Source organism: Trichosurus vulpecula, chromosome 1, assembly GCF_011100635.1.
Source record: "Trichosurus vulpecula isolate mTriVul1 chromosome 1, mTriVul1.pri, whole genome shotgun sequence".
NCBI lineage: Eukaryota > Metazoa > Chordata > Mammalia > Diprotodontia > Phalangeridae > Trichosurus > Trichosurus vulpecula.
The window spans coordinates 506,094,533-506,107,739 of record NC_050573.1 but is presented as its reverse complement, the minus strand read 5'-3'; the positions used below and the strand labels follow the sequence as shown (position 1 = coordinate 506,107,739).

General features: G+C 33.9%; 1 protein-coding gene across 3 annotated transcripts in view; it reads right to left on the bottom strand.

Annotated features, from left to right (window-relative positions):
• Positions 1–13,207, bottom strand: part of DMXL1 (Dmx like 1) — a 146,089-nt gene that overhangs the window by 20,537 nt on the left and 112,345 nt on the right. For all 3 annotated transcript variants that reach the window (XM_036740774.1, XM_036740775.1, XM_036740776.1), the window contains 3 exons: positions 7,611–7,697; positions 6,113–6,234; positions 5,552–5,693 (listed from right to left, as the gene is read on the bottom strand). In XM_036740774.1, coding sequence (XP_036596669.1) covers positions 5,552–5,693; positions 6,113–6,234; positions 7,611–7,697 — 351 coding nt within the window. The remainder of the gene's footprint in view (positions 1–5,551; positions 5,694–6,112; positions 6,235–7,610; positions 7,698–13,207) is intronic.

The window sequence follows — 13,207 nt, the reverse complement described above, 5'->3', positions numbered from 1 at the left end:
AAAGCATGACAAGCAATTCAATAATTATATCATTTCTCTTTGACTCCAGAACTACTATTGGGGTACTGAAAATGTTTAGAAATAACAATAGAAATTAAACCTCTAGCATAGATTTTACATTTAAGTGTGTATAAACTTTTTGCTTCACTGACTAAGAATCGAAGCACAAATTCTCCTCAATAATTTAGTCTTACCTCCTTTCTTGCCAATTCCTTTCTGATTCCATTAAATTTATTGGCATATTCCTGAATATTGTAAGATAAGACAGGTAGAAGCATGTAAAAAAAGAGGTAAATAGATAATTTAATTTTTAAAAAAGGGTTTTTAAAAAAAATTATTTGGGTGTATCAGTTTGGAAGTCATTTGTTTACCAGTGTCTGAATTATTTTAGAAGCCTGTCATGTAACAGTAAGAAAATATATAAAAATAATGGGGCATTTCAGATTTACATGGGAAATGGGGAACATATTACATACATATAATTGCATTTAGGTCATGAAAGTCATTTTGTTTTAAATTTTATAACTGTCTAAAGTGGGGGGTAAAAGTCTAGACCAACATTAATGGTAGGAGGACAGTAGCAACAACTAGGATGCTACCTAACAATAGAGATAAAGTAATTATGATGGCTGCATGTTTCCCAAAATAGCCAAAGCTGGCAGTAGCAATCTCTTACTGTCCAATGTGTTTTGGCTTTTTCTCAATAACAATAGTTAAAATTAGGGAAAATATATTCCTTCTGATTTCAAAATTAGAAATTTTCTAATGTTAGGAGCTATGTTTGGAGTTTTTAAAAGTTTCTGATAAATAATATAAGAGGATTTGGTAAAAAAAAAAATAATGTTTTAAAATTCTCAACTAAATTTTTCTTTGAAAGTCAACAAGAGAGGCAGCTAGGTGTTGCAATGGATGGAGCACCAGCCCCGGAGTCAAGAGGAACTAAGTTCATATCCAGCCTCAGACACTTACTAGCTATATAACCCTTGGCAAGTCAGTTAACTTTGTTAGCCTGAGGGGGAAAAAAGAAAGTCAATAAGAATTTACTGATACTGCCTAATGCATCACAGAAAACAGTTTGAGAAAACAGAGCAACAGGTAAGGAAATACAGGTGAAGAAAGAACAAAAATGAAAACTGTTAAGGTAAAGAATGATGCAAAGCTATTCTAGAATATCAAAAGAAAACAGATCATTAAGATCTATGGAATTAGTAATGAAAATTAAAAATACTTTAATTGCTGAGAAGAGCCAAGTCTATCAAGGTTAGTCATCACAGAATCAATGTATCTGTGGTTGTGTATAATATTCTCTTAGTTCTGCTCCGCTCACTCAGCATTATATCATGTAGGTTTTTCCAGGTTATTATGAAGTGCTGTTCTTCCCCATTTCTTATAGCACAACAGTATTCCATTACATTCATATACCACAACTTGTTCAGCTATTCCCCAATTGATGGGCATCATCTTGATTTCAAATTCTTTGCTACTACAAAAAGAGCCACTATAAATATTTTTGTACATACGGGTCCTTTTGCCCCTTGTGTGATCTCTTTGGGATACAGCCCTAGAAGTGATATTGCTGGGTCAGAGGGTATGAACATTTTTATAGCCCTTTGGGCATAGTTACAAATTGCTTTCCAGAATGGATGGATCAGTTCACAACTCCACCAGCAATGTAACAGTGTTCCAATTTTCCCACATCCTCTCCAGCATTTATCATTTTCCTGTTTTGTCATTTTAGCCAATCTTACAGGAGAGATGTGGTACCTAAGAGTTGGTTTGATTTGCATTTCTCTAATCAGTAGTGATTTAGAGCATTTTTTCATATGTCTACAGAATGCAAGGTTCAAAGACAACTCCAAATTCCTCTTTCTCATGATTCATTCCATTCATCATAATTCTTCTTTATAACTTAACTATTGTGTAAATAAGTTTAATGCGAAGTTATATGTAGAAGATATATAGAATTCTATGCCGTCTGGGGGAGTAGGAAGGGAGAGGGAGGAAGAAAATCTGGAACTCAAAATCATGCGAAACTGAGTGTTGTAAACTAAAAATAAAAAAAATCTTAATTTAATAAAAAAAAATACTTTTAACTTTAAGTGTGCACATTTGTCACTTGCTACACTCAGATTCAGCTCAGTTTTCCAAACTAGTTTTCCAAACTAGGAGATCAAACTAGGCAGAAAAGAAAGTGCTTCCTGGCATAAGGAAGAAGCAAAGGAAAAATATAGCCACCAAAAAAAATATAATAAAGTAACAATTTTCTCCTACAGGAATTTCATGTTAAGCAAATCTACAATTTCTATCTCACCTGCTGATTATTATGTTTGAAAAGTAACAATTTTAAACTATTGTCAGAGGATTTTAGAAAAGCAGTTAGATGGTGCTGTGGATAGAAAACTGAGCCTGGAGTCAGGAAGGCTCATTTTCATGAATTCAAATCTGGCCTTAGATATTAATAGCTGTGACCCTGTATGTCACTTAACCCTGTTTACTTCAGTTTCCTCATCTGTAAAATGATCTGGAGAAGGAAATGGCAAACCATTCTACTATCTTTGATAAGAAATCTCCAAATTGGGTCATGAAGAGTCAAACATAGCTGAAACAACTGCTTGCATTAGGCATCTATCACCAAATGAAAATCTAGTTATATCTTGAATAGCTCATGAGAAGTTAACCATGATCTTGTTTTTTGAGGGCCATAGCAGCTCACGAAGACCATATACCAAGTTAGGGAGGAGTTGTGATATGTGCTGATTCAGGATATATACTTAAAGATGAAATCATGGGTCATGGATCTATTAAAATATAAATTAAAGGAATTTGTAACTCAAAAGTGAATAAGGAAATTATTTCAATGTTAGCTCAGAAGTGACCTTAAGTGGGTCTAGAATTTAATGCCAAAAATATTTCTATTTAGGAGTGATGGTCCTTTATGAGACTTGAAGTCTAATAATAGTTTTCCCACTAATGTGCTGTGCATCTTAAAGTCACATAACCAATTTTGGGCATGTTTCCCCATCTACAAAATAGGCAAAAAGAGTAATAATGCCCACCCTACAGGGTTGCTAAAAAGGGTTAAGCATGATAATGCACAGGAAAGGGCTATGACAAATATAAAATGCTATACTATACAACAAATAAGGGCTTAAGCAATAGTACTAAATGACTACTCTAAATGGACTTATTACATAACACACATGCTTTTTAAAGCAAAAATTTCTAAGTACATTTAGTAAGATGAATTTCTCTGACATCTGAGTCTCAATTCATAGACATCAATAAAAGAGACCCTTGGAAAGACTAAAGCTAATATAAAAATGGATTTATCAACCCCCTTAATCACACGCATATAAATTTTGCATTACTGCATCAGTGCTTTTCTTCATATGTGTTTTTAACTTGGTTAAAAAAAGCAAGTTTGAAAAATATTAATATTTCTAGATCAACATTCAAAATAATGATAATGTTTAATACTGAAAACTGCTTGGTTACCACCCAGTGCCCTTTGCACTTGGGCTACAGAAACAGTTTATCATTGCCCCCGCAGAGTTAGTTTTGGAGAACAAAGCAGAGTGCTTTGGCCCTACCCTCCTAGCCAAAGGAAGGAAGGAAATAAGAATTTATTAAGTGCTTACCATGTGTCAGGCACTGTGCTAAGCACTTTACAAATATGATTTCATTTGATCCTTACAACCCTGGGAGTTAGGTGCTATTATTATCCGCATTTCAGAGTTGAAGAAGTTGAGGCAGAGGGTAAATGACTTGCCCAGGGTTATACAACAGCTAGTAAAGTATCTGAGGCCAAATTTGAACTCAGGTCTTTCTGATTCCAGGCCCAGGAGTCAATCCACTGCCTCTAGGCAGTTTTCTAGCAACATTCCTTTGAGACTGTGAGCCTCATTATCTGCCCCTAGAGCTAATAAATCTACTACATGTTTTTCATCCTTTCCCCGCACTATTCGATCGCAGGTACTTGGGGCAAATTATTCCCAACTTTCCCATCTTCTCATCCTATTTCCTTTGCCTTACTCCACCTATGTTCCACTCCAATCCTGCCCCCCTCTTCCACTGTGCCTTCTGTAAATGCTGTTCCACAGTAAACAAATATCTTTTACATTCTGTACCTCTTAGTCCTTTACTCTTACTCTCTTACGCTCATGCTCTCACAAGACCTGACACTAGCTCTATAACAGTGTATCCCTGGACAGCTTCCCTAACACTGTCTGTACCCCACTACACACTGGTGCTGAAGGGGACTTTCAGATCCTCCCTTTACTATCATAATTCAGCAACTTCTCATGCTTTTAAGTCTATGTGATTAAAATTTTCCACCATATTCGAATCATTGGGGCTACTTTGTACCAGGCTCTGTCTTCTTCTTTTTACCAATCCTTACATTTAGACTAGGAAACTTCTACATTCATGTTGATATTCCCTAAAAGTGCTGAACCTTCTAATTTTTCAGTTTTATAAAATCCATGACCTACCTCATTTACTTCAGCAGTCTACCTCAGCAATCTGCAAGGAGGATTATGCTCTAGATCTCAACATTTCTCACACATACCACTTCCCTAATGAAAAATTCCTGACAAAAACCTCCCAACAACAAACTGTCTGTCTGACCCTATGCCTCGTCTCTATAAAACCTATTCATTGTCCTCATTGCACCTATAATCCCTCTGTTTTCTTAGGCCATTATGCCTGCTTCTGGGTTCACTTTCTTCCTATCTCAATCTTGAACCTTCAAAATTACACCTTGAATCTTTCACTCCCTTGTCTTCCTGCTAGCTAACTCTTGACTAAACAGCTCTGGTTTCCACCCTTTTCCTCCGCTTCTGCTAAAATGCTGGTGAATGCAGCTAGAAGCACACAGCTAGGATGACTGCTAATGCCCTCCTTCCAACTAATAATTTGTATACTTCTCTTTTCAGGTAGAATGGAAGCTCCTTGCTGGTAGTCATTGATTCCTTCTTTGTGTTTTATCCCCAGTGCCAAATACAGGGCTAAGTACATACTAGTACTTAATAATTCTTTTTAACTCATTATTTAGTCCATTGATTTTTAGGATGCCAACTAGGAAGATCATTATGCAGCAAACATCTTGGGAAAAATACAACTTTATAGCAATTCTAAAATATTTTGTACTAATTTCTAAGGTAGAATTTCTGGTGTCAAAGTCACAGGTAGGGTGGTAAAACTTTAAAATTTAAATTATTAATAAAAGCGTATCCCTCTGTGTGTAAAGAAAATAATAATTCAAAAAAGAACTCTTGAAAAACACTCAGTTGGAATCAGGAAGACTTGGATTCAAATTCTGCCCCAGTAATTAATTTGTCTGGGCCTCTGTTTCCTCACTTCTAAAATGGGTTGTTTTTGAGACTTAGATGTTATATAATAGCAATAATAGCATCACACATTTATACAGAGTTGTAAATTTTTGCAAAATACTTCACATATATTATTTCATTTGTTCCTTACACTAACCCTATGTGGCTTTAATTAATAATAATTATCAGTTATTATTACTGCTGATGTTGTTTTTACTTACCACGGATGCCCCTCTGCCAGTCTGTGTACTACCGAGCCAAGGCATATTGATTGGAGTTCCAGGATTACTATGTGTATAGGGTGTAGTACCTTGCACAGATGCTAGATCATCACGAGCATGTATAACTAAGAAATCATCAGACCTACAAGTGGACAACCACCAAAGTAAGAATGCTGAATCAGGTCCTAGTTTTTCAACTTTCTAATTATTCAGTTTATTTATAATTTTTAATAGCCTTTAAATTTACTTTCTTTTAGAATTTATTTTTTAAAAGTTTTTTAGAATAAACTGCAAATGCCTTGAAACCCAAAATATTCCAAGCCTTTCCTCTTTGTCTACCTTCTATCAACATTTTCATACTTAAAACTGTTCTTTCCATCCATCTTTATCTCCATCCCTGATACCTTGCTTATAAAGCTTCTCCACTTTCAAAAACTTTTAAGAAATTAATTTGCCATGGATTATTTAGCTAGTCTTTTGAATATTTAAATTTTATTACTATTGTCTCTAATATTACAAAGTAATCAAATAAAAATGAATCAAAATGAAATAAAAACATACCCTTTTGTCTCAAGTTCTACTTCATCATCAACCCAAGTGTAGATTTGTGTAGCCAGAATTCCAGATACATCCAGTTCTTGAATGTCATGACTGGAAGCTATTGCTATGCAATTTCTATTTGCCTGAAACATAAAAATCAATTATTACAAAAATTTAAATGATGATTTAAAAATACATTTATTAACAAATAATAATAAGCAAAATCATTTGTTCTACAAATGATTGTTTCTGGTAGAAGACTGTTAAAATTACATACTTTAAATTAATTTAGTTTGCCTGCCAAATTTTTCCTTTTAATTATCATGGCAGTTTAAGTTCTCAGACAGAAGAATGGGAATGATAAATGTTAATTCAGCTACTATCTCTCATTTCCCCCTTAGCTCCCCACTTCCTATACCATCTTTTTATCTGTTGACCATCTCTCACCCACCAAGATGTACACATGAAGAGAAAAAGGTAGACAAATAGAAAGGCTGTTGTTTTTAAGTAAGTAATGACCTTATAAAGAGTGATACAATGGCCTGAAGATAGGAGGCATTCAAAAAGCTTTTGAATTTAATTGGACTGATATAATCAAGATAGACCTGAGAAAAATTTCAACATATAACTCCATCTCTTAAAAAAGCTCTAGAAAGAAACACACATAAACCCAGCCTTCCAAAGAATTTTACTTTTAAACAGGAGTCCAGGGAAAGGAAGAAGGATGATAACAGAAAGGCATGATAGGAAGTAGTATATGGAAAGGAATTAGGATGGACAAAGACAAACTTTTGACAATTTCACCATTTTTCTTCAGACTGACTTTTGAAAAGCCTATAATAGAATAACCTAGGGGTGTGGAACATGCAGCCTTGAGGCCACGTGCAGTCCTCTAGGTCTTCAAGTGCAGCCCTTTGACTGAATCAATATTTCACAGGACAAATCCCCTTAATAAAAGGATTTCTTCTATAAAACTTGGATTCGGTCAAAATGCCACACCCAAGGTCCTAGGCCACATGTGTTCTCCAGGCTGATGCCACAGGCTCCCCACCCCTGGAGTAGCCATAGAGATATTATTAAGTGACATTTATACCATATATTAAAATTTTGAATTGCTTTATTTAAATTATCTCATATAAGTCTGATAGTATCCTATTGTACTGCAGGCATTGTTATCTTCCTTTTTTTTTTAAACAAATGAGGAACTAGCTCACAAAAGTTAAATGACATGACTCTTATCACGTAACTAGTGTTAAAGGCAGGTTTTAGACCCAGATCATTCTATTTCCAAGTTCAGAATTTTATCTACTAGTTATCTATATTGTCTGCCAAATAGGATAAATTCAATTCAGCAAGTACATATTAAGTGACTACTGTATACTGTACTAGATTCTAGGAATATAAAAACAAGGATGCCAAGTGGAAAGCAAAGAAATCTGATGAGAAAGCAAAGAGTATAAAAAGAAGACAAAAAGGAATATTTCTATAACTCAAAGAGCACTTTTAAAAAAATACTCACTCTATTAACAGCAAAAGCAGTAATAATATCAGATTCTTTATGGATAATTCTTGCTTTACCTCCTGGGAAACCCAACTCAGCTTCTATCTGTATAGAGGGAAAAAGAACATACAAGAAAATGTAAGAATTCAGACTGCGGAAAACGAATATTTAAAAAAATCATTCTCTGTTTTGCCATCATATCACTTGATATTTGTAGCTTATGGTTTCCACCAAGAAAATTTCAAAAGAAATTTAATATCAAGCTGGCAAGCAGACAAAAATGGATTTCTATTTAAGAATGTAACATACTTCATTGTAGTATATTGCTTATATATACATATATTTTCTTGAGGCTAAAAAAAGTTATATACAATGTATCCCTTATTCCCATTCTATAGTATCACAGGATACTAAGTAGGGGAATATAAATTGTAAAACAAACAAACAAAAAAACTGGAGTATCTTTGTGAATGCTTCATTTTGAGAAGACTTATTCTTATGGGAAATGAGATACTGCCATAATCAGATGATGCATGCATAGAGGCATTCAGCACTCTACCTCTTATCCCCACCCCAAGGAGAACAGACCATGACATAGAAGATAACATAGCTACAGATAGTTTAGGAAGATATAAGAATTGAATATCAGGGCACAACCAAAAGGGGGGCCGCTTTTTCAAAGGCTAGGTAAATAGAATACATCTTTTTGAAAAAGAACCAACAAGCTACTACTACCCAGGAATCAATAAATTAGGTAAACATAATTCACCACAGAGTCACTATTATTGGGTAGGAGGTGTAAAGGGAAAGGTCTGTCTCTAATAGCCTAAAATGGCAGCCATATCTCTGATATAATGGAGTGTAAGGGATGAGGGAGAGAATAGATTAGATCAGTAAACCTAATCTAATCTAAGATTAGCCAGTCAGCCAAGAAAAAAAAAATTCTTAATTTTTGTGTTTAGATAACTTGTGCAATAAGCCAAGGCTTAAAATAATAGAAGTCAGAGGAGCTCTGTGATAATTGTCTTATGATTCAGGGTATTTAAAAAAATTATCATAAACTTAATGTCAAACAAGAATACTACTAAATACTACTTCCTTAGAACTACTTAAACAAATCAAATGAATTTCCACACATAAAAAGTAGAAGCTTTTCCATCACTCCTTCTAAATCTATAAGGAGTCTTCGCTCTAGACATTCCTATTCTATTCTAATGTAATCCAAGTTAGTGTTATACTCTGTCCTAATTCTGCTTTTTTGACTTTGGGTGATTTCAAAAAGATCTGTCTAGATTTTTTCATATTTCTCATCCTTGTTGATCTTCATTATATTATCCCATTAATTAATGTACAATTTAGTGTTAATAATTAATGCATTATTCCATGGCTTGGGGGACATTTTAAGTTGACTGAAGCTTTGAAATGTCAAATAAAGCTGTTATGAAAACTTTTCAGATATTTCCCTAAAAAAATAAAATTTTCAAAATAATTCCCAAAAATGAAATAACTGAGTTAAAGGCTAATTATTTTTGTAAGTTTTACTTTGTTCTGCTGGGCTGCTATCTAAAAAGATACTACAAATTTGTAACTCTCAGAGGAATGAATGAGTGTATCTGTTTTACCCTCTCTACCCCACACCTCCAACCCCCAGGCCATGCATTAGTTTTCATTGCTTGTAAGGTTTTTTTTTTTTAATTTGATTGGTATTTTAAAACTTAAAATTTGTTTATTAATGAAGGTGGCCATTTTTCAAGTGAATATTGATGATGAATTTCCTCTTCTGGAATTATCCATTTATTTCCAACCACTTATGCATTGTAAACATATGTAAATATTAACAATTCCTTACATATTACGAATGTCAAGTTTTTAATGTCACATTTGGCATATTTTCTCGATCTGTTTTTTTTTAACTTTTAATTATAGTGTTTAATGTTGTAAAGAATTTATTAAACACCCCAAGGATTTATCCCTACTAACTTTTTCTACTAAACAGAAGAAACTGTCTCCTTTTCACAGAAGATAAGTAAATTATTCCTTTAAAAAAAAAATTAAATCTACCATTCAGGTAGAATTCACTGTGGACCAAGAAATAAGTTGTAGGTTTCTAAATCTATTTTCCACAAAACCCTATTTTATATAGATTGAGTGCAAACACTCAATTTAAAAAATATATTTGGTTGAATGTTCACATAGCCAGTCTTATGACATCGATAAACCTACAAGGATTAATTGTTGCCTAGAGTATACAAGTAGTCTCCCCCGTATGATAAGGTAGAAAAACCATTGGGTTTTAAGTCAGAGAACCTGCTAGATTCCAATGCTGGCTCTGCTTATTGACTCTGTGAATAAGACAAGATATTTAACCTCTCTGTGCTTCATTTGTAAAATGAGGGAGTGCTATGAGATGACCCCTAAGGTCAGCTCTAAATCCATGATGATCTCATGAACAGTGAATATCCATTAATATAGGGGTCCTTTGCCTTAACTTATCAAGTAATATTATTCATTCCAGTCATTTGTGTTGTTGGTTTATTGCCTAGCATGAAATGAGTACTGATAAATACTGTTGTTAATAGCTATAATGTCCATTCTAAATACTTATGTAATAGAACCATCTTCAGAAAAACAAATGAAAACATCTGAGGTGGCAAAAAAATGAAAAAGAAGCAACTTTAGTCACTGTTAGATGAAAAAGTTTAAGTTTATGTCAATTGGTGAATAAATATTACAAATTGTACAAAAACTTAAAAGTCAATATAAAATGGCAGACAACCACCTGGGATGCTCAATCACTGAATCAATAGGTGATTAAAAAAAGAGATGATATGATTATACTTGAAACTTGGCACCTGAAACTGCACAAAAGTCTAATAAAATGGTCAAAACTCTCATAAGAAATGTAATCGTTTAGCTATGAAGTACACAATGTCATATGGAATGAAACTAAACTCAGAAATAAACTTCATTTACCAACACTGATGTTAACTGAATCATCTCCTACATTTTTACAACTTATCTCGTTATGCTCACTTGCCAGTTATTGCAACAATCATGTGGTATCATAAAAAATACTAATATACCTTACTCAGAATATTTAAGTCATCATGATAAATATTAAGGAAACAAATGTTCTTTAGCAGAAAAGATGTGTTTGTTGTGTCAGTGAAAGCATGAGACAAGATTATCATCAACAAGGACTGCAAAGTTGTAATCTTAAAGAAAACATCTTACTCTACCATTTTTTCTACTTAGAAGATATTTCATTAAGGATCAAGAAAGAAGCAATGCAACTTGAACCACGGGATTCAAGTGAGGAGATTTAGTCCCAGCCCCAATTCCACCAATAAAATGACTTTGAACTCTTCTTTAATAAGGCATAAGGAAAAATTGGGCAATTTGTAAAAGCAATGGATCCAAAGATAAATATGATCAATATTGGACAGCCTTTGGGAAGACAGCAACACTAATGAATTGCTGGTGGAGTTGTGACCTGGTAGAACAGTTCTGGAGAACAATTTGAAATTGTTCTCACAAGAAAGAAGGAATAAAACTACTACCTACTCTTTTACCCAGGAATATGACTACCAGCAATACATAAGCTGGTCAATGACATACATTTTCATATCTATACCTAACTATAAATTTTAAAAATGAGACCTTTCATGTCTGTTTTTGAACAACATGAAATACAATTATAAATATCTAGCAGCACTTTTAATTAGCAAAGTGGTTATCCATCAATCTGGGAATGAATAAACAAATTGTGGTATGTGAATTTAATGAAAAATGATTGCACAATAAGAAATGACAAATATAAAGAATTCAGAGAAACTTCACGAGGTTTGTATGAATTAGGGCAGAGGAAAAGTAAGCAGGCCTAGGAGAATAATTTATCTAATATTCACAATAATGTAAAGAAAAACAATACTGAAAGATTCCCAAATCCTGATCAATGCAATAAATGATCACAATTTCAAGCCTCTGACCTTTTGGCAAAGAGATGGAAAATTACAAGTAAGGAAGAGGGCATACATTTTCAAACACAGATATTGTATTGGTTTGTGAAACATTGTACTGATGATCTATGTTGCTTAACAGTACTTATTTGCTACAAGAGAAGGACCTATTGTAGGGAGGAGGATAAGGCAATTCTAAGTCACGGTGATGTAAAAAAAAAGAGCAGATCAATAGAACTTTTAAAAAGAAAAACTTTTTTACTGAAATTTCATTTGTTGAACTGTCAACTAAGTGTAACTGGAGCATGAAGTCAGGAAGATCTGAGTTCAATTCTGGCTTCAGATACTGACTAGTTGAGCTACCCTAGGCAAGTTACCTAACCTCTGTCTGACTCAACTTCCTCGAATGTAAAACAGTACCACTTACCTCACGGGGTCGTTGTGAGGATCAAGTGAGATACTATTTATAAAGCATTTACCACAGTGCTGGCACGTAGGTACTACCTAAGAGCTTATTCCTTTTTGGCAGAAAAGGAGGCAAGGGTAATAAAAACTATTGTCTGAAAACATGAATTTAATTGGTGACATCAAAGTATCCAATAACCAATCACTACTAAACAATTTAATATTTTATACATAAAATCAGAAGGAAAAAAGTTGCAGATAACAAAAGAACAACTCACTGGTTCACTTAAGAAAGGGAAAGAAAGGACTTGGTTTCATTGCACCCAAAAGGAACAAGAAATTACATTTCATGGAATATTTAGCAATCTGACTTTGTAGTGCTCATAACTACTACAAAAGGAAGTAAAATTTACCTCTACCACTGACATGGGGATATAAAAGAAATTCTATGAAGTACTTGACAAGATCCTACAAACCAAGTCAAACATATGCCCTGGTAGTTATAAGTTCAATGAGAAGGTAGATGATGGAAAGGAAGATGAAAAAAATTATGTTGGAAGTTTCAGGAGTAAGGAATAAAGATGCCAAAAGTTCAAAATCCTTACATTTCATGTTATGAATATTTCTTTCCAACGAGAAAGGTGGAAGGCAATGGACCTGCTCTAGCTGTCATCTTATTGTCATATACCCAAGAGAGGACCTCTATAGGACTAACTCAATGAGATCTACTCAAGACTGGTCTAAACCATCTTTCCTTATAAAAAGCAAGTGGGTAGAAAATACACATTGCTCATGTTATGACACATAATGGTACGATCACCCCATCAAATCAGTACATTAGTACATATATTTGAAAATGGCACTAACAATGAGTAAGGAACTAGCCTGAGAAATGAACAGAGAGCAAGAAAGGTCATATTTAAGAAATTGCAAGGTGCATTCAATATTCCGATACTTTACCCAGCTGGTCACACAGAATCTCTTGGTGATGTTATACTGCTGTGAATGATTGAACACCATAATTAACCCAGAGAACAACAGTAAAATGTTTGGGGGATGTATGTAGGCCATATCACATTTCTAGTTAAAGCTGATGTTCGAAAAGGAGGCATACATAACAGGTACAAAGCTTGCATATTATTCTGGTACACAATACATGAAATGATAAAAGACAGAGGGTGGCTTCTGGTATTTTATATAGACAATACATAAATTAATTATAGAAAGGCATGGATGAGAATTGTTCATGAT